A 24897-nucleotide genomic window follows, 5' to 3' on the forward strand; every position below is an offset into this window, starting at 1 on the left:
ACACACACACACACACACAAACAGGGGTGAAAACATAATCTCTCCTGGCCGTCCGCCCTGGTGGAAATGATAATAGCATAGCATCACTGATAGGAGAAAAACAGTGTGTTAAATGTAGAAGGGGAAAAGTCAAGCAGATTTAACTAAGGAATTTGGGCTACGATCTCCTGCTGAGTGATTGACTAATGTTATCTGCTCCTTAAAAAAAAGCAAAAACGAATTGAGGTGCCATTGTACAAGAAGACACTTATCCCATATTTCCCTCAGTCAAGATGCTGGATGGCCCACGGTGGAAAACTGTGGTTGTTGTACTGGACAACTCCCTGGTGTGAATGTGTGTAACTGTATGTGTCACATGGGACTGTGTGTGTGTACACTCAGCAAACGTTCTGTGGAATAATTTAAAAATGAGGCCACTGGGTATTGTCAAGGCATAAAGGATGACTAAACTGCTGATCATTTAACTTTTTTTCTCAGTCGGGTATTTGTTACTGCACACGTGTATGCACGTCCATGTACAGTAACAAATACCCAACTGTAAGAAAAAAAGTTCAAGGCTATTTTGACAGTGAAAATAACATGCTAAAATCTTTGCTTCTGGGGGTCCCTGGTCAAAATATTTTTGAGATGGGGGTCGGCGGGCAAATACATATGATTTTGGGGGGTCTTAGGCCTTTGAAAAGGTTTGAGAACCACTGATATAGCAACATAGGTTTTTCAGAAAACTGTTAGGATTTAGAAGTCATTTGTAGAATCGGCCTCAGGTCTTAATGGGTTATAGGAACAGAGGGTGGATGTCCTCCAGGACTCGAGGAGCGGCCTGAGAGATTCTTTTTACTGGGTTCCGCTTGCGTTGCCGTCGTGCCAAAGCTTTGATCCAACAAGCGGAGCTCAGTGTGACGGCCTGGCAGGGTGATTGTGTTGTAATTGCCTGTACACAAGCATGGATTTGTACAACATTGACACCATGAGCACACACACACACACACACACACACACACACACACACACACACACACACACACACACACACACACACACACACACACACACACACACACACACACACACACACACTCCTTATCAATCTCCACAATGGTTGTAGATTTAGGTCATATAAAATAGCTATGAATTCCAAAATCATAATACAGAACATTAATGCATTTTGGAAATAAAGGATTCTTTGTTTATCGTGCAATATCTAAACAAAATGTAATGGATTCATATTGTCCACGTTTTCAATTTGACAACCATGGAGCACATGGCTTCCTCAGAAATATTTGATTTTTGTAAGCTTATATGTTGTCAAATATTTCAGTTTGGAATAAAGATTGATGAAATAGCCCCAGTGGCCAGATTGATCACAAACACAACCTTCATGCAAAGAGTTTATTTATGAATCAGACTGCAGTATCATACAACAGTAGCACAATCATATGACTATGGATTATGCTCAGATTTATAGATACAAAGATAAAGGTATGCCCTAAAAGGAAACAATGGATGAGAGTTCTTTTAATTTACTCTAAAAATAGCTTGTAAATACTTGGCATAGTTTGAAAAAAATCAAATTATGAAACAATAATGTTTTGCCCACTGGTTTTTACTACCGGAGTACCAAATGCAAATATATTTTATGAAAAGAACATTTTCCCCTACTCTCACTCTTGCATTTCATGCAAGGAAGAAAACAAAATGGCAGCGAGTACAAAACGTACTTAAATCTCATATGAAAATAGAAAATATTACAAGTGTGCATAATCGCTTCATGTTGCACATCACCTGCAGTATAAAAAGTCAAATAACACCATGTTCTAGTGTACCTGACATGCCAATTAGTGTTGGTGGGGGCGGGCAGGGGGGGGCGTAGGTACCGAAATAGCCATTTTGCTGTAGTCAGGGGCAGTTTACATACAAGACCGCGAGGCAAGGCCTATATGGGTCTTGGAAATGAATTGATAATGAAATGGTTCAGTAGTTATATATGGGCATGTCAGCTCGTCCTCCCTGTATAATGCCAGCTATATGGGCTTCATGTGAAAGGCTAAATGTTACTCCTGTATCCAGTAAATTAACCACTTGGGTCATAATAAACAATAAATAATTAACAAAAATATACGTTTTCTTTTTCCTCAAGCAGCCGATCTATACTGAATAAGCTCGTAACTGTGCGCCTCGTGTCGCGACACGCCGTGAGCTTGTGAATCGGCTATTTTCAGTTATCAAAGATTTTTAGCTTATAATGACATGCCCAAAAATAGGGACTCCAGTGTTGTAGAGTGGTTAAGTTTGTTGGTTTGTTGTTTGTTGGTGTGTTTGAAGTTCACAGTTTGAAATTCATATTTCTACAGAATAAAAAGAGCATGGACGGTGGACTCAACATACGGACATTGCTACTGTACCTCTCCGGCTGGAGGAAAATGGCAGAACAGTAAAGTTGCTTGTAAAAAACCTAATGTATGAAACAGTGCTTAGTATGTTTGTTATTTGGCATTGCCTTAAGTACAACGTAATGCACACAAAAATAAGGCGACATGATCACTCCAGATTTACAGTAAATAAGTCACAAATACTAAGACAAAGTTCCAAGTCAATAAAATGCTACAACTGCAGAATGCTACATGACAGTTAAGTGAAACGTGGTTGATGATTGAACAACAAGGGATTCCTACAGATTCACTGTCGTTGCAATATACTAATGCACTGCTGCTGCTGCAGAAAAACCACACAACCTTTTTTTTTAATGAATTTAGATTTTCAATTTCCTTCGGTTTCAGTTTTCTTGAACTTGAAACCTGTCAAAATCCACACGCATACACACACACAATTAGACTTCATTAGAAAATATACATTCACTTCCTGACAAACATCTTCTGAAGAGGTGTTTTTTTGTTTGACAACAGTAATGCATTGTATACCTCAAGTCAGTGTCCGACAGCAGAAAAGAAAAACAGAAGAGAAAGAAAGAAAGAAAGAAAGAAAGAAAGAACGAAAGAAAGAAAGACAGACAGATATACAGACAGACAGACAGACAGACAGACTGTCAGAAAATTGTGGCTGCGTGGATAAAACAAACATATTTTCCCACTTTTATCTCTAAACATGTTATTATGAAACAGCGACAAAACAACAGATCATGATTTGGCCTGGAAGACATACAAAGACAAACAAGAAATACAGCTGGGATGAATTTGACGTATGAGATATCACAAAGGTGCGTCCAACAACAACTCTCGTTGTTTAGCATATGAAAAAAAGCACTACCGTATCAAATAGGAAATCATGGCACATACGAATTTTCCCATCCTGTCGACAGACTCACGCAACGATGTGCCCTAGCGTTTCGCTAAAACCAAATTGTGTGTTCAAGGCACACCACAGGGCCATCCCTTACCTCACTGTCACTCAGTTTTAGTTTTAAAGCACTAGAAAAAGTATGCAATACTCTCAATATGATACTATACAGACATGATACTTTCAGCTTGATAGAAGTGTGGAGAAATAAAATTCCATGGTTTAAATACAAAATATCTCTTAAAATATTTAAAATATATTTTATTTTGTACATTATGCAAACTGATTAACAATTCAATGATAACAAAAATAAATACTCCTTGAAATGTTCTCCCTTTTTTTTTTGATACAGATGTATGAACATAGATCATCTATATAATGAAAGTAATAAGCACCCACCCCGCACCCATTATACCCTGACACGATTCCATATCCCTGTAATATGATTTGAAAGACAGGCTCACATTAAAGGATGCTGGCAGTTTTTGTTGGTTCCACCGACGTAATCCGCCATCCTCAAAAATGTGGTTGCATAAAAACATATATATTTTGCCATTATTAAGTATTATTGTTTAGTTATCTGTTTTATTTTATTAAAGAACTTAAGCCATCATTTTCATCGTATGATGAATAGCCATCATACGAGCTTGTCGATTTACAATGTTTTCTTTTTTGATATATTTTTTTTAATCTGTGAAGATTGGCCTGTTTTTTTTACTTAACCACAATTTCATGATGGTGGAAGAAATCAATGGAACCAAATGTGATACAACACCGGCTTTATCCTTTTAAGACTCCTGACAATGCTTCCTTACAACTAGCTCAACTAGACCACTGCTGTTTGTACAACAATATTGCTCCATCTTTTTTTGTTGTTCTATGTCTGTGTAACCATTTATTTTTTATTTTTTATTCTTTTTTTTAATCTTTTAAATATTTTTTTTGTCTCCAACCTCTGCTTAACCTGTGACGTTATTGCTTCCTGAAATTACCTGGAGATTGGAGCTATAATACACCGGGTTGATTGGTGAACTTTACCAGGAACTCGACCTGATCTTGCAGAGACACGCACACGTCTGAATGCAGAAGGCAACTCTCCCCTCTCCACGTATAGAGCCAATGTGTCATACAGAGTATGCCATTGATCTATCATGTCATACGGTATAGAGCCACTCTTCACTGAAGAGCTCCATGGGTTTATGGTTTTACAGTGTGTTGGAGAAAGCGATGAGACAGGGCACGATGCGTTAAAATAACCATAAACAAAAATAAAAGACTCATTGGATCTGGTCTGGAAATGAAAACAGTTCTTGAGCCAAAGACAGTGATGTCCAGTTCAAAACGGCTGTTACCTCGCCCATGACAATCAAAAACTCAGCAAAATTTTGGTGTAATCGGACTCTGAATGCCACAAAACAGCTTTATGACAAAAAATAATACTCCCCTATGTCTACGTAGTGTAAAACATAAGCACTTACATTCATATCCTTTAACAGCTTGCCCGTAAACAAACAGGATCGCTCGGCGATGTGGTTCAAATGACTCGACCGTCACTACGGGGACATTTCTTTTTTTAAGTTCTAGTATGCAGGACAGATTTGCATAATGTCTGCCAATGAGGAAAGCATATAGGGGACAGGGGGTAGACAAGAGAGGACAAGCCGCTACAAGAAGACTAGCTAGTAGAAACCCTATAAGAGAATGGGATACAGGGGCGGATGGGGGGTACAAATGGGGTCTCGGAAAAGTCTGCCGTGGGTGGGGTGGGGTGAGGGGATGGGGGGGGCTGGGTAGGGGAAGGACAGTGGGTAGTGGAAGTTGCCCCTTGGTTGAGGGGACACCTCCCTTTGGCAGTGGAACAGCACTCTTAGTAATCAACGCAGCGCCGAGGGTGTGGGGTGTGTGTACACAATGCTCTTGTCGGACAAGAAGGCCATTTCAGTGTTGGGATGAGATGAAGGCATTCTAGTAGGCAGCCAGGTCACAGTGTTGGAGCTATAAAAAAAAAACTCCGATGGAGATGATGGGACGCAGTTTTTCTACACTGTCTCCCCCCGGCTTGGGTCACTTGGTTCTGGGGGACACAAAAAGAGGAGAAGACATTTTTGTTCTGAGAGAATGAACTTTGAAGAGTTTTGCATCACCATCACGTTTTTTTGCATTGAAATATCAATGAGGTGCAATAGGCTAAACATTATGAAGATTAGACAACATAGAATCGAATCGAATAGACAGTAATGTCTTTATGAAGCATATTCACTGCTGAAGAGCTACAGATCGGCTCTTAATTGAAACTATAACATTTTAAATTTGTATTCTTAAGCAAATATTTTCCAATTCTATTGTATTCCATATTATTGTAACCGAAAGAGTAGTTCTTGTTGATATCGTCATGGTCGGGCTTAAACCTGTATGTCCATATATATATATATATATATATATATATATATATATATATATATATATATATATATATATATATATATATATATATATATATATATATATATATAATTATATAATTGTCTCCGCCAGAGGTGGAGAGTATGTTTTCGTTCTTGTCCTTCCGTGTGTCCCCCCGTCTCAGCCAAGCTAACATTGGTCAAGCTTCGCGTGACACGGGACAATATTGTTGTCACCAATGCTCTGATTGGCTAGCGAGACGCATGATGACATAGAAACCTATAAATAGGTGTGTCACTTCAAAAAATCATTTATATTTTTTGAAGTGAGCTTTGAAGTGAGCTTCCATCAGCCAAGCTAACAATAGGTGTGTCACTTCAAAAAAACTTTTATATTTTTTGAAGTGAGCTTCCATCAGCCAAACTAACATTGGTCAAGTGACACGTGACAATATGTAATATAACTAGAAGGTACTGTTCCTGAAGAAACAGTGTGGGATCGCTAAGAATGTTGCTGGTATTGAGTATTGATAGTGTTAGTAGTGTTGAAGGTTTGAAAGGTTCTAAAGGTTTGAAAGGTTCTAAAGGTTTGAAAGGTTCTAAAGGGTTGAAAGGTTCTAAAGGTTTGAAAAGTTTGAAAGGTTTTAAAGGTTTTAAAGGTTCTAAAGGTTCTAAAGGTTCTAAAGGTTTGAAAGGTTTTAAAGGTTCTAAAGGTTTGAAAGGTTTGAAAGGTTTAAGAGGTTCTAAAGGTTTGAAAGGTTCTAAAGGTTTGAAAGGTTTAAGAGGTTCTAAAGGTTTAAGAGGTTCTAAAGGTTCGAACGGTTCTAAAGGGTATTTACTTTAAATTATTTTTAGTCACTTTATTTACTTAAAAGTATTTTTTTCTAATTTTTACAACTTTTAAGTATTTTCACAATTTTTTTCAACTTTTAAGTATTTTTACTCATTTTGAGTACTTTTAAGTATTTTTACTCAATATAAGTACTCTTAAGTATTTTTACTCAAGGTATTTACTTTAAAGTATTTTTAGTCACTTTATTTACTTTAAAGTAGCTTTTACTAATTTTTACAACTTTTAAGTATTTGTACTTTTTTTTATCAACTTTTAAGTATTTTTACTATTTAAAAAGTGAAATATCTCTAAAAGTACAAATTATTTCAAAAATTCAAATGGTAGCCAATATGTCCTAAGTAGGCTGAACGTTATAGAGTTGGAACGGAGTTTCTATCTAAAAGTATGAATTTCTCCATTGAAATGAATGGGAGTTTTTTAGAAGTAAAAAGTGAAATATCTCTAAAAGTACAAATGATTTCAAAAATTCAAATGGTAGCCGATATGTCCTAAGTAGGCCGAACGTTGTAGAGTTGGAATGGAGTTTGTAGCTAAAAGTATGAAGGACTAGTTAGCCATCAAAAAACGGTGGGAATATAGTATATAATAACTAGAAGGTACTGTTCCTGAAGAAACAGTGTGGGATCGCTAAGAATGTTGATGGTATTGAGTATTGATAGTGTTAGTAGAGTTAAAGGTTTGAAAGGTTTAAAGGTTTTAAAGGTTTTAAAGGTTTTAAAGGTTCTAAAGTTTTGAAAGGTTCTAAAGGTTTGAAAGGTTTAAGAGGTTTGAAAGGTTTGAAAGGTTTAAGAGGTTCTAAAGGTTTGAAAGGTTCTAAAGCTTTGAATGGTTCTAAAGGTTTGAAAGGTTTGAAAGGTTTGAAAGGTTTGAAAGGTTTAAGAGGTTCTAAAGGTTTGAAAGGTTTAAGAGGTTCTAAAGGTTTGAAAGGTTCTAAAGGTTTGAAAGGTTTGAAAGGTTTGAAAGGTTTGAAAGGTTTGAAAGGTTTAAGAGGTTCTAAAGGTTTAAGAGGTTCTAAAGGTTTGAAAGGTTCTAAAGGGTATTTACTTTAAATTATTTTTAGTCACTTTATTTACTTTAAAGTATTTTTTACTAATTTTTACAACTTTTAAGTATTTTTACTATTTTTTTCAACTTTTAAGTATTTTTACTCATGTTGAGTACTTTTAAGTATTTTTACTCAGTATAAGTACTCTTAAGTATTTTTAATCAAGGTACTTACTTTAAAGTATTTTTTGTCACTTTATTTACTTTAAAGTAGCTTTTACTAATTTTTACAACTTTTAAGTATTTTTACTCTTTTTATCAACTTTTAAGTATTTTTACTATTTTTTTCAACTTGTAAGTATTTTTACTCATTTTGAGTACTTTTAAGTATTTTTACTCAATATAAGTACTCTTAAGTATTTTTACTCAAGGTATTTACTTTAAAGTATTTTTAGTCACTTTATTTACTTTAAAGTAGCTTTTACTAATTTTTACAACTTTTAAGTATTTTTACTCTTTTTATCAACTTTTAAGTATTTTTACTATTTAAAAAGTGAAATATCTCTAAAAGTACAAATTATTTCAAAAAAATCTAATGGTAGCCAATATGTCCTAAGTAGGCTGAACGTTATAGAGTTGGAACGGAGTTTCTATCTAAAAGTATGAATTTCTCCATTGAAATGAATGGGAGTTTTTTAGAAGTAAAAAGTGAAATATCTCTAAAAGTACAAATTATTTCAAAAATTCAAATGGTAGCCGACATGTCCTGAGTAGGCCGAACGTTGAAGAGTTGGAACGGAGTTTGTAGCTAAAAGTATGAAGGACTAGTTAGGGGTCAAAAAACGGTGTTGACAATAACAGTAGTGTGATCGCTTTAGCGATCCCACAACTAGAAGGTACTGTTCCTGAAGAAACAGTGTGGGATCGCTAAGAATGTTGATGGTATTGAGTATTGATAGTGTTAGTAGAGTTAAAGGTTTTAAAGGTTTTAAAGGTTTTAAAGGTTTTAAAGGTTTTAAAGGTTCTAAAGTTTTGAAAGGTTCTAAAGGTTTGAAAGGTTTAAGAGGTTTGAAAGGTTTGAAAGGTTTAAGAGGTTCTAAAGGTTTGAAAGGTTCTAAAGGTTCTAAAGCTTTGAATGGTTCTAAAGGTTTGAAAGGTTTGAAAGGTTTAAGAGGTTCTAAAGGTTTGAAAGGTTTAAGAGGTTCTAAAGGTTTGAAAGGTTTGAAAGGTTCTAAAGGTTTGAAAGGTTTGAAAGGTTTGAAAGGTTTGAAAGGTTTGAAAGGTTTAAGAGGTTCTAAAGGTTTAAGAGGTTCTAAAGGTTTGAAAGGTTCTAAAGGGTATTTACTTTAAATTATTTTTAGTCACTTTATTTACTTTAAAGTATTTTTTACTAATTTTTACAACTTTTAAGTATTTTTACTATTTTTTTCAACTTTTAAGTATTTTTACTCATGTTGAGTACTTTTAAGTATTTTTACTCAGTATAAGTACTCTTAAGTATTTTTAATCAAGGTACTTACTTTAAAGTATTTTTAGTCACTTTATTTACTTTAAAGTAGCTTTTACTAATTTTTACAACTTTTAAGTATTTTTACTCTTTTTATCAACTTTTAAGTATTTTTACTATTTTTTTCAACTTTTAAGTATTTTTACTCATTTTGAGTACTTTTAAGTATTTTTACTCAATATAAGTACTCTTAAGTATTTTTACTCAAGGTATTTACTTTAAAGTATTTTTAGTCACTTTATTTACTTTAAAGTAGCTTTTACTAATTTTTACAACTTTTAAGTATTTTTACTCTTTTTATCAACTTTTAAGTATTTTTACCATTTAAAAAGTGAAATATCTCTAAAAGTACAAATGATTTCAAAAATTCTAATGGTAGCCAATATGTCCTAAGTAGGCTGAACGTTATAGAGTTGGAACGGAGTTTCTAGCTAAAAGTATGAATTTCTCCATTGAAATGAATGGGAGTTTTTTAGAAGTAAAAAGTGAAATATCTCTAAAAGTACAAATGATTTCAAAAATTCAAATGGTAGCCGATATGTCCTGAGTAGGCCGAACGTTGAAGAGTTGGAAATGAGTTTGTAGCTAAAAGTATGAAGGACTAGTTAGCCATCAAAAAACGGGCGGAATATAGTATATAAATAGTGGCAATAACATTAGTGTGATCGCTTTAGCGATCCCACAATAATAAATAGTGGCAATAACATTAGTGTGATCGCTTTAGCGATCCCACAAATAGGTAAGACAGGATTAATCAGGAGACCTGTGCTCCGAGGAGCACATTTTCTAGTTATATATATATATATATAATATGGAGATACAAGTTTTCTGCCCGACAACAAGGATATGCTCCATGAGGTTTCATGTAGCTGGTTGGAGGAGGAGGTCTTGTAGCCTGTAGTACAACAGCACCATCTTGTAGCAATATCTTTAAACAGCAGCACCAGGCTCACTACATTCAATTTATTTTTTATGACAGGATCTCAAGATAAAGCAAACATTTCTGACACCGTTGGAAGTGCCTTTACCCAATATTCACCCGGTATTGTTGGCAGAATTAGGTTAAACGTCTGTGTTATCCCTGAGTTATAGATCTTTAATACAGGAGTAAAAAATCTTATTCCATTTGAAATAATTCAAGAGCAATACTTTGGAAATCAACCCAGAGTAGTAATTGTCATACTGTATGAAATCACATATTCTAGATTTCAACAAGGTCATTTGATTATATTTGAATTATTTGTCAGTTTTAATTATTTGTCAGTTTTAATGTTACACATTACACATTAACCCATTAAAACCGGGAAACTGTGCCACGCTGCGAGCTTGTACATCTGCTATTTTTAAAAAAATTTGAAAAATCTTGAAAGTGTTTGACAAATGTTGACTCATTTTTAACTACGAAATTGTTTGAGAGCTACTGTTTTAGAAGGCATTTGTAGAATCGGAGGTCTTTAATGGGTTAAAACTGACAAACTGACACATTTTCCTACCACCGAATCCTTTGACAAAATGAGCAGAGGAAGAGTTCAATTCTAACGATAAGGAAACTTTTTCAGTAATTTTTCATATAATCTTTCACTGGTATATTTTTCACAATAACTATTCTACATAAACGTGTTAATTATATTGACAACTTCTCTAAACACTATTAAATTAAAAAAATGTATTCGTGAATACCAAAATGTTTATTCATATACCAAAATTTACCGAAAATTGTATTATTTATGTATTTTAACGTTAATATATACTGTTTCTGACAATGTGTTGTTAAATTCCAAAGAATTATATCTTGAATATCATAATTTGATTGTTTTGTGGAGAGAGCACCGTCACCTTCTCACATTCTAGAATTTCATTTTGAAATGAAGTCATTTTCATACTGCAACTACATTTACCAGCATTTATTCTAAATCGTGTGTCTTACCTGAGAAAGTTGACGCCTCCTCATTCTGCAACACCGTCCCTTCAGAGCCCTGCCGAGAAGGAGTGACCTCTTGATCTTGATCATCCTCCTTCTGGGGAGAAGGGAGGAGCTTCTCTGTCTGTCCACCTTTGGCCTCCCCGTCCTCCTCCTCCCCTTCCCCCTGCGGCTCCTCCTCCCCCTGCGGCTCCTCCTCCCCCTGTGCCTCCTCCTCCCCCTGTGCCTCCGCCCCCCCCTGTGCCTCCTCCTCCACCTGTGCCTCAACCTCCCCCTGTGCCTCAACCTCCCCCTGTGCCTCCGCCTCCCCCTGTGCCTCCGCCTGCGCCTCCCCCTCCACAGAGTCCATGCTCCTGAGGCCGATACTCCTCATGCGAGACACAGCGTCCACCTCTTTCATACGGGCCAGGCGTTCCATTGGCACCCGACTTGGCGAGGCAGCCAGTTTGTCCTGCAGGGCCTCTATGCGTTGGGAAGGACCCCTCATCCTCCTCTCACCCTCCAGGCTGCGGCTGAGGCTGCGGTCAGGGATCGGGGGGACAGAAAGAGGCAGTCTGTCTGGTGGGAACTCCGGTAACCCTGGGTGTTCTCGGCCCAGATGAGTCCGTAGAACATGCCTATGCTCTGGGACAGCAAATGGCTTCTTCTCTGGCTCCTGCCTGTTATCGGCCATTGCGGACTGCGAGCTCTGTTCCTTGCATTCGTCGTTCACTTCAGCTGTCCCCTTTTCAGGTCTATCACCTGTAATGGTTTCCCTTTCTGCTATTTCCCTGTCTTCTATTTCAGTTATAAAGACTTTAGTTTCTGGCTCACTAACACTCTGCTCCTCCGTGACTTGGGAATCTGCATCCTTCACTAATATCCTGGCTACCGTCATGTCTGTAGATGCATTATCTGGCGTACCCTCGGCAGACTTGATCTCAGATGCATTGCTTAGGTCTCCTGCCTGAGCAACATCTGTTTTCTCAGCGCCACCAGAGTTCTCGTCTGTTAGCGAATGCTGCTCCCTCGTTCTGGGACACAGTTCAGCTGGGCTTTCCAGTGCAGCGTGTTGTGGCGGACTGCCATTTTGATTGGCTGAGCTGTCCGAGCTGTTCTCCTCGTCGAGAGGAGGCAAAGGGGCCTGTCTCATCTGATTCTCCATCTCTCTCTTGCAAATGGGACACTCCTCAGATTCCGCATTGTTGTCTAGAGGAATCTCTCCAGGTTTGGAACCATCTGTGGATATTTTGTGGAGTGAGTCTCTGGACCGACGCAAAGTCTGGCATATGTCCTCATAATCCGGAGGACTGGTAAGCGTTGAGGCATCCTGCATGGGTTGCCTATCTGCCCAAGGGAGCTCAGCTGCTGCAGTGTTCGTTGCTGGGATGAAGTCACAAATTGGCATCTCAATAGGCTCATCGGGCAGGTCCAGTTTCACTGTCCTGCCGTCCATGCTGCTCTGTGTGCGCGAAAGTTGCGCAATGACCCTGTATTCTCTGAAGCCTGTCTCCCGAGGTGGGACAGGAAGCTCCTCCCGAAGCTGCTTGCTGAAAGTGACTGATTTTGTTGCGGGTCTCGAGAAGGCGCTCTTGACCTCTCTGTACTCTGGGTCAACTGACCAGCTCACCGCGCTACGCCTAAGGCTGCTGGGCCTTTTTATGGGCTCTGATGTCAGCCGGATCTTGATGCGCTCGGGGATTTGGACCGAGCCGTCGGGGACCTTATTGCTAGGAGTGCCTAGCTCCAAGATGTCTTTGTAGGCCTCGTTGAGGTCCTCAATGCACTTGTCAACGCTGGGTTGCTTGCTGCTCTGCTGCTGCTGCTGCTGCTGCTGCTGCATTTGTTGCTGCTGCATTTGTTGCTCCTGGAGCTCCTTGTTGATGATCTCCAACTCTTTGACAGCGTCCCACGGTCGCTGGCTCGCCGGCCTCAGCAGGAATTCCCCGAACTCCTCTTCTTCATCACTTGGTGCTGGTTGGTCCTCCTCCGTGGTTCCTGAGGGTGGTGCTGCTTCTGCTGCTGCTGTTTCTGCTGGCATCGAGGCTGTGCTCTTAATCAGCTGGCTGGAAAAAGTGGCGGTCAGGGAGAAGGCGCTGTTGCTGGATAGTTTCAGGCTCTTCACCCCTTTTATAGGGAAAGTGAAGACCGTGCTTACCACACTGCCGGTACCACTGTCGGTGGGCACGTCAGTGCCTTGGGGGACAGTTTCTTCTTTTTGTTGTTGTTGTTGTTGTTGTTGTTGTGCTTCCTTGTTTTCAGGCCCCGTTGGGGCTGGTTTTCGGGCCTCTGGGCTAGTTTGAGTCTCCTGGTCTCGATACTGGTTTGCAGGCCAGGAATCTCCCGACAATTTCATCTCCTTGTAATGATTTATCTTAGGGGGTCTGGGTAATCTTTTCACCAGTTTACTGCTCGCCCTGCTGCTCGTTTTGCTGCTTGCGAAGCTACCAGTGAGGGCTTGCAGCTCGGCCTCGGCTGAAGATGTGCTTTGGAGACTTTGGTTTGTTAAGTGGCCAGTTTTGTTCTCACTCGGACTGTCCACCGGATCTGGAGGCTTTTCATTGTTGTTATTCTGGTCACGCAATATCCCACTGAACTGTGGGGTAACAGGGACGGAAACCAGACAGAATATTGTCTCACTGAGTTTCTTTTTTAGATTCTTAGTTTTGTCCGATTTCTCTGGTGGTTCCGGTGGCGGTTCCGGCTTCTTTCCTTCTGTCACAGTTTCAGAACCCTGGTCGGCAGGCTTGCATGGGGGAGGTGGTGGTTTACCTAGAATACTTGAAGGAAAAAAATTAGCTCGGCTTGACATTGATGACATTGAGTATTGACTTAAGACTGCTTCAGGACCTCGGCTTGACATTGATGACATTGAGGGTTGACTCATGACTGCTTCAGAAGCTCGGCTTGACATGGAGCACATTGAGTATTGACTTGTGTAGGCGTCAGTAGCTCGGCTTGACATTGATGACATTGAGAATTGACCTGCGACTGATTCGCAAGCTCGGCTTGACATTGATGACATTGAGAATTGACTCGCAAGAGCCTCAGGAACTCGGCTTGACATTGATGACATTGAGAATTGACCTGCAACTGATTCGCAAGCTCGGCTTGGCATTGATGACATTGAGATTTGACTCGCGAGGGGGTCAGGAATTCGGCTTGACATTGATGACATTGAGATTTGACTCGCGAGGGGATCAGGAGCTCGGCTTGGCATTGATGACATTGAGATTTGACTCGCGAGGGGGTCAGGAATTCGGCTTGGCATTGATGACATTGAGATTTGACTCGCGAGGGGGTCAGGAGCTCGGCTTGGCATTGATGACATTGAGATTTGACTCGCGAGGGGGTCAGGAGCTCGGCATGGCATTGATGACATAGAGATTTGACTCGCGAGGGGGTCAGGAGCTCGGCATGGCATTGATGACATTGAGATTTGACTCGCGAGGGGGTCAGGAGCTCGGCATGGCATTGATGACATTGAGATTTGACTCGCGAGGGGGTCAGGAGCTCGGCATGGCATTGATGACATTGAGATTTGACTCGCGAGGGGGTCAGGAGCTCGGCATGGCATTGATGACATTGAGATTTGACTCGCGAGGGGGTCAGGAGCTCGGCATGGCATTGATGACATTGACATTTGACTCGCGAGGGGTTCAGGAGCTCGGCATGACATTGATGACATTGACATTTGACTCGCGAGGGGTTCAGGAGCTCGGCTTGACATTGATGACATTGACATTTGACTCGCGAGGGGTTCAGGAGCTCGGCTTGACATTGATGACATTGAGATTTGACTCGCGAGGGGTTCAGGAGCTCGGCTTGACATAGATGACATTGAGATTTGACTCGCGAGGGGTTCAGGAGCTCGGCTTGACATAGATGACATTGAGATTTGACTCGCGAGGGGTTCAGGAGCTCGGCTTGACATAGATGACATTGAGATTTGACTCGCGAAGGGTTCAGGAGCTCGGCTTGACATAGATGACATTGAGATTTGACTCGCGAAGGGTTCAGGAGCTCGGCATGGCATTGATGACATTGAGATTTGACTCGCGAGGGGTTCAGGAGCTCGGCTTGACATCGATGACATTGAGATTTGACTCGCGAGGGGTTCAGGAGCTCGGCTTGACATCGATGACATTGAGATTTGACTCGCGAGGGGTTCAGGAGCTCGGCTTGACATCGATGACATTGAGATTTGACTCGCGAGGGGTTCAGGAGCTCGGCTTGACATCGATGACATTGACATTTGACTCGCGAGGGGTTCAGGAGCTCGGCTTGGGATTGATGACATTGAGGTTTGACTTAAGACTGCTTCAGCTACACTGTCAGTTCCTTTATGTATTCCCCTGTTGCACCATCTACTATTACTGCTGTCATTGTCATTGAAAAATCTGCGGCTATTGGTATTGAGAGCTAGCCCCTGTGGGGTGGGAAAGGCACTATCATGTGTAGATTGTCCTAAAACCTTAGCGCAGGGAATCTCTTGGTTGATGTTCCGGATCTTGTCCGAGTCAGTGAGAGAATTTCCGCCAGGCCCTCCTGAGATATGTCTCACTCTTGGGTCTTCGATGGGTAAGTAACGGGAATGACCTGGATGTTCTTCGTATCCAGAATGAACCTGTCTCCGATAGGGCATACCTCGATCCCCATAGTGTTCCAACCACGAACCCCCTGCCTGCCTAGAAAACCACCTCCCGTGGTCTGAGCTGGTCAGGTGCAGAGTGTCGCCCCTCCACCTCAAGTTTGCCATCTCATTGCGGTTGATTGGGATTGGTCTCGGGGGCAGGGCTCTTCTGTAAGATGGGGGCGGAATGTAGCCAGGCGGCTCCATACCAAAGATGGCAGAGTGTTGTGCAAAATAGTCTTGTCTCTGCTGCAGCTCGCCACCCCTTGGGTAATAGATAGGCCTGTCTTTTTGTTTGGCACCCTGGTCTATAGCAAGCATTTCTGCGCTACCCCTAGTCTGCTGGTGAATCTCGTATGATGGAGGCTTCAAAGGCCTGCTGAACCTGGGCTTTGGTAAAAGTGCAACATGGCTGCTTGGCCAGGCGTTCCTGCCCCACCTGTCTCTGCCAACAGCACCGCTGTAGATATACCTACTATAAGGCCCAGAGAAAACAGTGCTGCTAACCCTCTGTCTGTCCGGTAAGCTTGGTAAGCTTGGCCTGGACAGCACTAGATCTCTGATTTCAGTTCCATCAGGCGACAGCACCCTGGGGAGAGACTGGGACTTGGCTTTAGTTCTGGGGTGAAACGTGCCGTCTGTAATCCTCAGGCGGTGGTGGTGATCCTGAGTCCACCTGTCACCTTCCCCATCAGAAAGATGCCTCCCCAACCCTACGGCGGGCCTCCATTCCTCTGTGCCCAAGCTCTGGCACTTCCTCTCTCCAGTCACCCTCAAGTGACCGGGGGCCGCGTCTGGGTCCCTCAGCCAGGAGATCTCCTCCCATAGCTGAAGCGCTTGCCTCTCTTCGGCCGCTATCAGAGCCTGCGGCCTCCACGCGCCAGCAGAGGCCCGCAGCTCCCTGCCATCGGCGTAGTCCAGCAGGACACTGAAGTCCTGCCCCCGTCTCCTCCAGTACGACACATCCCTCTCGTCGTGACTCAGTGGCTCAGAATAAGTCAAACTGGGAACGTCGTAGAACCTAAAACGAAAAAAGTCCAATATTAGCATGAGGGACGTACACAAGCAACCCGTTCTCACTACCAAGGCGTCACATTTTGCCGCTCTGTCAGTAGCCCTGAAACATCAAGTTTTGAATGACGGGACGCCCTGAAAGTCAAGTTCTGACATGACGGGACGCCCTGAAAGTCAAGTTTTGACATGACGGGATGCCATGGCGACGTCACGTGTTGACAAAACTATGCCTAAACCTAACCCTAATCCTAACCCTAACCTCACAAAAAATATGCGGAGAGAGAGAAAAGAATAGTCAAATAGTTCAACTATCTACATAGTTGAGAGCTTGTAGATTGGCTATTTGAACTATTTGAAAATGTTTTTAAAAATAGTAAAAAATGGCAAAGAAGTTTAGGGATAATGGGTAAGGCACTGGCGAAAATAGGGCCCTTAACCCATAACTGCTCCCGAAGAGCAGGTTGGTACCTAGCATAGTTGCCTTTGCAGTTGGTGTGTGAATGTGTGTGAATTGGATCACAATGGAAGCAAGCCTTTGTCTTTTTTTTTATTAATAATCCATTTGGCTTTTACTGCTGATGTACGTGTCAGATTTTTCAGATTCGTTTCAGATTGGATTGGCTTTCAAAGTTCTCAAAGTCATATTCCATTCCAGTTATACACGTTCTGAGTAGTCAATCTGCACACCTTTCTAGTTATATATGCAGCAGATTCCTCACAAACTTTTTGATATATGGTGCATTTATTTATTAGAGCTTATGAAATGTGACTGAAAACTTAAATGTATTCTTTTTGAAGACTGCAGAAGATATCAATATATATATATCAATTGCCTTGGCAAATACTTGGTATGATTTGTTCTAAATCAGTGGTTCTCAACCTTTTCTGGATCAGGGCCCACTTGAAAATCTCCAAAGCGTTTGCGGCCCACCCATCTGACCACTTAACACGCCAATCCCAAAGGCCGCGTGCATTTTCAGAGCAGCGTTTATTTTAATGATCAATCAATCGATTGTGTCACGGCTTGGATAAACGGAACTAACGTACTATACTTTAAGTTACTATTCATTGGTATCACAAAGAAAACTAATTTGTTTGCTATAATTTTTTATACTCATGTTATATTATCATTAAAATATTCTATTATCATTAAAATGTCACTATCATTAAAATGTTCTAAGTCACCCAGCCGCCAGAACAGAAGATTGTGTTTTTTTTGACACATGCACAGTGGAACGGGCTGCAGAACATTTCAACCACCACACAAAGGTCTTTCAAAGACAATTGAATACTGTTTTTCTGATATACAATTCCCCATTCAATACTGCATTGATCATGCATGACAATTATCAATATCCTAGATTTAATCTGATCTCTCAGCACATTTTTTCATGAATAATGTTTTCCGGTGCAAAGCATTATTCACAAATGTTTGTTTGTCCAGGCTCTGTTTTGCTGGGAATGCTATATCACATGTATTCTCAGCAGAAAAACAAACAAACAGAGGAGGAAATCCATCATTCTTTTACAAGATCTAAAAGGCTTGATGGTTTTAATCCATTAAGACCGGGAACGCATCTGTGTCATTTTGAGATTTATTTGGCTATTCAACAAAAGCAGATATACAAGCACGGCACGGAGCTTGTAGATCTGCTATTTTTTGAAAAATCGTGGAAAATTTGTGCAGATCTTTGAATATGTATTTTTTAAAGCCAAAATGTTTAACTCCGATCTGTGCTTCTGGGGGGGGGTCCCTGGAACAACATATTTTGAGATGGGGGTCTGTGGCCAAATACATATAATTTTGGGGGTCCTTGACATGGAAAAGTTGGAGCACCACTGATTTAGCAACATACAGTACTGCTAAGATTTAGAAAACATTTTTAGATTATATATTTGGCCGGGGACCCCATCTCAAAATGTTTTGTTCCAGGGACCCCCCAGAAGCAAAGATTTGAGTTACAAATGTTCGCTTTGAAAAATATATATTCAAAGTAAGTATATATTCAAAATAGCAGATCTACAAGCTCATAGCGCGGCACTCGGTGCCGCACTATGAGCTTGTATATCTGCTATTTCTGAATAGCCAAAGAAATCTAAAATGACACAGATGCGTTCCCGGAATGAATTGATTAATATGAGAGGAAGGACACACAGTGTCATTGATGCAAAGCACCACCTGCTGTTATATACAGTAGCACCCCCTGTGTTTATGTCCGCAATGTATAGTAGCTCAATGGTAACACTGAAAAGCTGCAAGCCATAAGTTTTGTTTCCTCACCAGGGTTCAAACTCAGGTATTTTTCACCTGAGCTTCAGGCAGTACTACCAATTAACCAGTAGGCGTCCTACCCGACACCATGGTGTACGTTTGTCAATGGAAGAGCAAGGAGAGTAGACCACCTTCAACCACTGCAGATGTGCTAGTTGTATTGTATTCATATGCTCTAATCATTCAGACTGGTTAAAATACATGTTATTCATTACAATAAGTTCTCAATTTGATAGAATTCAAAAGGCTAAATTTAGTGTTAGTGTTTCTTTTTTTTAAATCTCAGAATTATTGTTATTTTTCTTCTTCACATTTATGAGAAAGATAAGCTGAATTCTGAGATTAGTTTGACGCCAGGTTCATAAGGCTTCATAATGCTTCATAATGATATTTAAAATGCTTGTGGGCATTCAATAGAGAACCTCACATTCTAGTGAATGAACAGTCACTAGATGCAGACATGAGATATTTAGGACATTTAAAATCAGTATACGTGTTAAACGGTTTCAATTAACCTTTTTATTATCAAAGCAAAATGTCTGCTGAACTTTCTATGACCTCTCAGATCAAAGACTAATCTAAAAAAAAGACTGAAAAAGCGACAACATTTGTATTCCTTAAGAAAGTATTTTTTTCTTCGAGGCAAATAAAAGCATCAACCTGTATGAATGAGGAATCAATTATTATAGAAAACTGTAGCAGCTTGATGCGAAATATTCACAGATGCATTTCGGATGCAAAACATTTCCCAATTTTTTCCGAAATGTTTTTTCTTCTAATAAGGGTTAAAGCTGCACTATGTTCTTCTAACCCAGATTTGAACCAGGTTTCCTTTGATTTTTTTTTACCATTGAACTAATAGAGCCTGCCTGCTTGCTCAGGGGATAAATTGAATCTTGACCATCAGGTCAAACTTTGTGTCAGATCCTGTGTATATTTGAGACATGACTTTTGACACGATCTAAATGTCTCAATAGAAGAGCAGGGACACAAAACACAACCACACCAATTGTATAAGTTATATTGTATTAACATATTCTACCATACATATTGGTAAAACATGACATTTTATTCATTCAAATAAAAAGTTACAAAGTGCCGTTTTAACCCATTAAGACCGGGAACGCATCTGTGTCATTTTTTGATTTGAGCTAAAAAGCATTATTTCACACATTGGCTATTAAAAAATAGCAGATATACAAGCTCATAGCACGGCGGGTCCGCGGCCAAATACATATCATGTTGGGGGTCCTTGACAATTATGAAAAAGTTTGAGAACCACTGATATAGCAAATATTTAGAAAACTGTTGGGATTTGGAAGACATTTGTAGAATCGGCTTCAGGTCTTAATGAGTCAAGTAGTTAAATGTGAGATATTGATAATTGTCAAATAGAAAACGCTGCGTGTTGGCCCACAACATGCAAGGCAGTGTTTCATCTTCTGGAGTCTTTCCTCCACGATCCGACGGAGGAAGGAAGGAGCCTCACACATCAGGGACGGAAGTGCTTAAGTCAGCGGCTCCCGGCTCCCTTGAAGACACGCGGAAAATGTGCCGTTTCTGCAATATGATCTGCATATTAAATTGTGCTGACCTTATTATGAAAGTTGGTCATGTGGACACTCAGCCACTGTTGCTTCTTAACCACTTAAGCCTGATTTATATGTCGTTGTCGTCTTCATACGGCGGTGGGCACGTGGCCAAAATAGCTGATCTAACAGGCTTTGTCTACAAGGTGTGGTTGGTTGTAGATCTGCTATTTTCAAAGGGGAAAAAAACATTTAATGTCTGAAAACGTCTGTCGGCCGTTTGGTCGATCGGTCGTTTGCATGTGACTATACTTGTTTAATCTTAATTGTTGTATTCTGGATCTTGGTTGTATCTATCTCTATCTCTATAGTAACTCTTACCTGAATATGTCCTTTGTTTTATGAATTTATGCCTACTGCAGTGCTGCTATGACACCTGAACGGTATCAATAAAGCAGTGGTTCTCAAATTGGGGTAATTTTTTTGGGGGGGTCAATCATTTTAACCCCTTTATCTATATTTTATACTTTGGCTATTCAAAAATAGCAGATATACAAGCTCATAGCGCGGCACAGAGTGCGCTATGAGCTTGTAGCTGTATCTGCTATTTTTGCTGCTATATCTGCTATTTTAGAAAAATCGTGAAAATGTGTGCAAATCTTTGAATATATATTAAGCCAACATTTGTAACTCAAATCTTTGCTTCTGGGGGGTCCCTGGAACAAAATATTTTGAGATGGGGGTCCGCGGCCAAATACATATAATTTTGGGGGTCCTTGACATGAAAAAGTTTGAGAACCACTGCAATAAAGATATATCTGTCTGTCTGTCTGTCTGTCTGTCTGTCTGTCTGTCTGTCTGTCTGTCTGTCTGTAAACAGTGACAATATTAATGAATACATGTCTATTATCAATGTAGTCTATCAGTCTACCAACAATATCCTTATCTTCAGTCCCACGCCTGTCCCTAGTTAGCTACATGTGATTAAGTGGATGTCGCAGTGCTGAAACTATTTTCCCTGATGGCCATCCGCACATTCTCCGAAAACATCTTCAACCCTTTTAAGACAGGGGAGGATCTGGCTAAGTCCCTAATGCTATTTTAAATTCACATTTTGTCCATCGTTGTTCGTAGTGTTGTTGTTTTAACAGAGCACTCCAGCAGAACGAGCACACAGACGAAACGCTTCCATGAACCTGATTATTCGCAGGTCATCAGTCACATCCAGGCATGTCTCCTTAAGCCACCGTGACAACGCTCTGTGATGGACATCGTTACAATGGAGCCAGGCACTATAGTTTTCCTTTACATTTGACACGTTAGACATTTAGAGCCGTCGCTCCCATCCAGGGGGAATTGCAAACAAGGGCAAACTGCAGAAGCAAACAATAGCAAAAGCAATAGTGCAAGGTTTAGAGCCATATAGTGTTTGAAGAACGCTATAATGTGTTCCTACAATCTGATCGTATAAGAGAGAAAGTGCCAGGACAAGAAATGGATGACAAGAACAAAAGAATAAGGGCAAAAAAAATACATTTTGAGACAAAAGCCATGTGAGAGCGAGTGGAGGAGACAGATGTGGGAGAGGGAATCTATTTCACCGAGCTGAGGGAGATGGAAGATGCAGTGGTTTTTCAAACTGTGGTTGGACTTTTGAAATAAAAACACTTTAGATCTTAAAAAAGAGCCATGATCATTTATTCCTATACACATCTGAGGGAGGAAAAGCTGTCTCCCTGGCCCAAAAAAACCCCAAATGAATAAATAAAGAAATCTATAAATCTATCATAACAGAATGACCTAATCCAATCTGATAAACATTCAAATGATCGCAAAATAAAAAAACGGACTCATTCACAATTAACCTCTCGAGCGCTTCCCTCCTGTCTACCCTAAACTGTGAGGTTGATTCAGCCCGTGAGCCGCTGCATGCGCTCGTTCATTTTAAAGCAAACAAGCCCAAGTCAATGGAACGCTCCTATAGCAGCATACGCTCCAGCGCTGCTGTACAGTATGGCTCGCGGGGAGCTGCTGCGCTGTGCACTACTTGCCCAGCAACATGCTTACATCACAGAGCACGTGCTGGGCGTGATTCAGTGTGCCAGTGTTTACAGTGGAGTGATTGCGCGCCTGTCTTGAGGCATGTTCCAGTCCACCCTCAGCCCTCTCTCTCGCTGCCTGTCTGCTATGCTGCTGCTGTTTAGCCCATGTCTGCCTGCCTGCTGGAAGGCTGGTGGAGAAGATACTGGCGCATGGGTGGGCTCCGCGGAGGGATGCCGAGCATGTACTCTTTACCACGGACGAAAACAAGTCAAATATGTGCAGGGGGGGGGGGGGGCTGGGGTGGAGGAGGGGGGGGGGCACCTTTCATAATTGCTCATGTTGTCCCAGCGTAACACAAGGGGAGCAGTGCTTTGCTTGCTGCAGACAGAGTACTCTGCAGCTCCAAAAGGAGGGGAATGGGAAGTAGAGGAGGGATGGGGAGAGGGAGGGAGAAAGAGAAGGAAAAAAAAAACCCTGCGCAGTGCAGACTCGGCTTTGCATGCAATACCAAAGGGGCCCGGCAAGGAGAGGAGGGGAGGAGGAGGAGGGGATGGGATAGGAAGAGAGGAGAGGAACGGGGTGGGGTGCATGAGGGAGGGTGGGGTTTAGAGGGGAGGGTTGTTGGGAGGGAATCTCGAAAAGAGAAGAAGCAAAAGAAGTAGAAGAGAAGGAGAAAAAAAAAACACTCACCCGCTATCCGTGGCGAGAGAATCACCCAGGGGCTGTGTGTCACCTAGGTGACCGGCTTCTCCGAGTCCTTTCCTCCGTAGTAGGAAAGGCCTCTCCCTGCTCTCGTCGGCGTGGAGGGCGTGGGGGTAGCCCTTGGGCAGGAACGCGTGCCTAGTGCTGCCGTAGACCCCGGCGAGGGACGCGGGAGGCCCCCGGTCGGCCTCGTACCCATTCAGCGTCCCGCCGCGGCCGGCCCTGTTGTCCGCGACCAGCTCGCGCTGGCAGTCGGCGGGATGCTTGTCGTAAGGCGTGGCAGAGGGTGGGCCGGTGCTGCTCTTGGGCAATTTGTATCCATGCGAAATGAGGAGGTCCTCGACGCTGTACATGGCGCATACAGTGTCTCTCTCTCTCTCTCTCTCTCTCGCTCTCTTTTTGTCGCTCTCTTTCTCTCTCGTCTCTCCTCTCGCACGCTTCCGAGGGCACAGGGGCAAAGTTGTGTGTGTCTGCCTTATGCGCTGTGCTGCTGGTGGAAGCTGGTGCACGGCTGCTCAGCAGAGGCCATCACTGAAAGAGACATGATAAATGCTCGTCAGCAGGGCCCGTTAAGTGCAACTAAAATAGAAATACAACCTATAAATGCAAAGGGGGGACATTTCATCGACGAACAGCATTATGCTTCTCATCACACGCACGCACATTCCAGAACTTCAACGATTGCTGCACACATTAAATTGTTTTTTATTTTATTTGTAGAGGCTATTACGGTATCTTTACAAGAGTTTGCATGATGCAACTTGAAAACTCCACTATTTAGGAAACAAACACGGGATGACATACATCGTAATTTATGACATTTTGACTAAATGAGTTTCAGGCAGCCATTATATTTTTATTAAAACATACACGTTTATTTTGCATATTTCTATAGCGTCATAGACATATCTACTCTAGAGGGCGTGGTCTGCCAAAATCAGCTTTTCAAGTGAACCCTACTCAACCTAAAAACTCCTGTATAACTAGAACAATTAGATGTCGTCGACATGAACAACTCTGTTCCAAATCTAGAAGCCAGAAACACAGAAACACTTGTGAGGTACAATTTTGTGGTCAAATGAGCCTTGTTCTGTTGCTGCTCGAGAAATTGAAAAAGACCCCTTCAATATCCAACAGCAAATCCCCATGTGCTCATCCAGTTGTCTTTACCATCTTTTCTTAAATTGATTTCCACAAAACTAAGGCCTATATAATGTCTTTCCCATATACTATACTGCACTTGCGGTCTAAATAAATAAATACAATACAAAAGAGGGCAGCCTCAACACATATAATCAGTCATATACCTCTATTGTTCTACCTTCAAGTGCATTCATGTATGCATATTCACAAGCATCTGTCTAGTTGCACAGAATCAATATCCTCAATAGTTGAACTTCACTCAATAAATAAGAACAAACATTATGATAACAGACAGATCAAAACTGTAGTCCTGTAGATCAAAGACTTTAACAGATGTGTGATTGATATCCCAATCAAACTAAAAATAGGCATACATGCTATAGGCTATTTAGGCAACTAAGCTGAAAGTAGAAACTTAAAAAAGGGCACTACACAAAAAAAGGTGATTTATTCTGTATTACATCTCACACATATCCAAAAACAATTGTATTTGATATTACAGCTATTAATAGGATACTAGTTATTTGGCCTGTTATCAGGCCAAATAAAGGAAAAGGCAATGATTACAGATGTACTTCCCATGATTGGGGGTAAAAAATAAATAAAATAACTGATTCTAAG

The 24897-nt window shown here is 41.1% G+C and overlaps 1 protein-coding gene across 1 annotated transcript; it reads right to left on the minus strand.

Moving 5' to 3' along the window:
* Nucleotides 1-775: 775 nt before the first annotated feature.
* jcadb (junctional cadherin 5 associated b) lies at nucleotides 776-23486 on the minus strand (the record flags this gene model as incomplete). The annotated part of the gene is made up of 4 exons (XM_080439718.1): nucleotides 776-931; nucleotides 11170-13744; nucleotides 15239-16594; nucleotides 23122-23486. The coding sequence occupies 4 exons, from the start codon at nucleotides 23484-23486 to the stop codon at nucleotides 776-778; spliced, it is 4452 nt and encodes a 1483-aa protein (XP_080295844.1).
* Between the last annotated feature and the right edge of the window lie 1411 nt (nucleotides 23487-24897).

The sequence above is a fragment of the Gymnoscopelus braueri genome, assembly GCF_963280865.1.
Source record: "Gymnoscopelus braueri genome assembly, chromosome: 10".
Taxonomy (NCBI): domain Eukaryota; kingdom Metazoa; phylum Chordata; class Actinopteri; order Myctophiformes; family Myctophidae; genus Gymnoscopelus; species Gymnoscopelus braueri.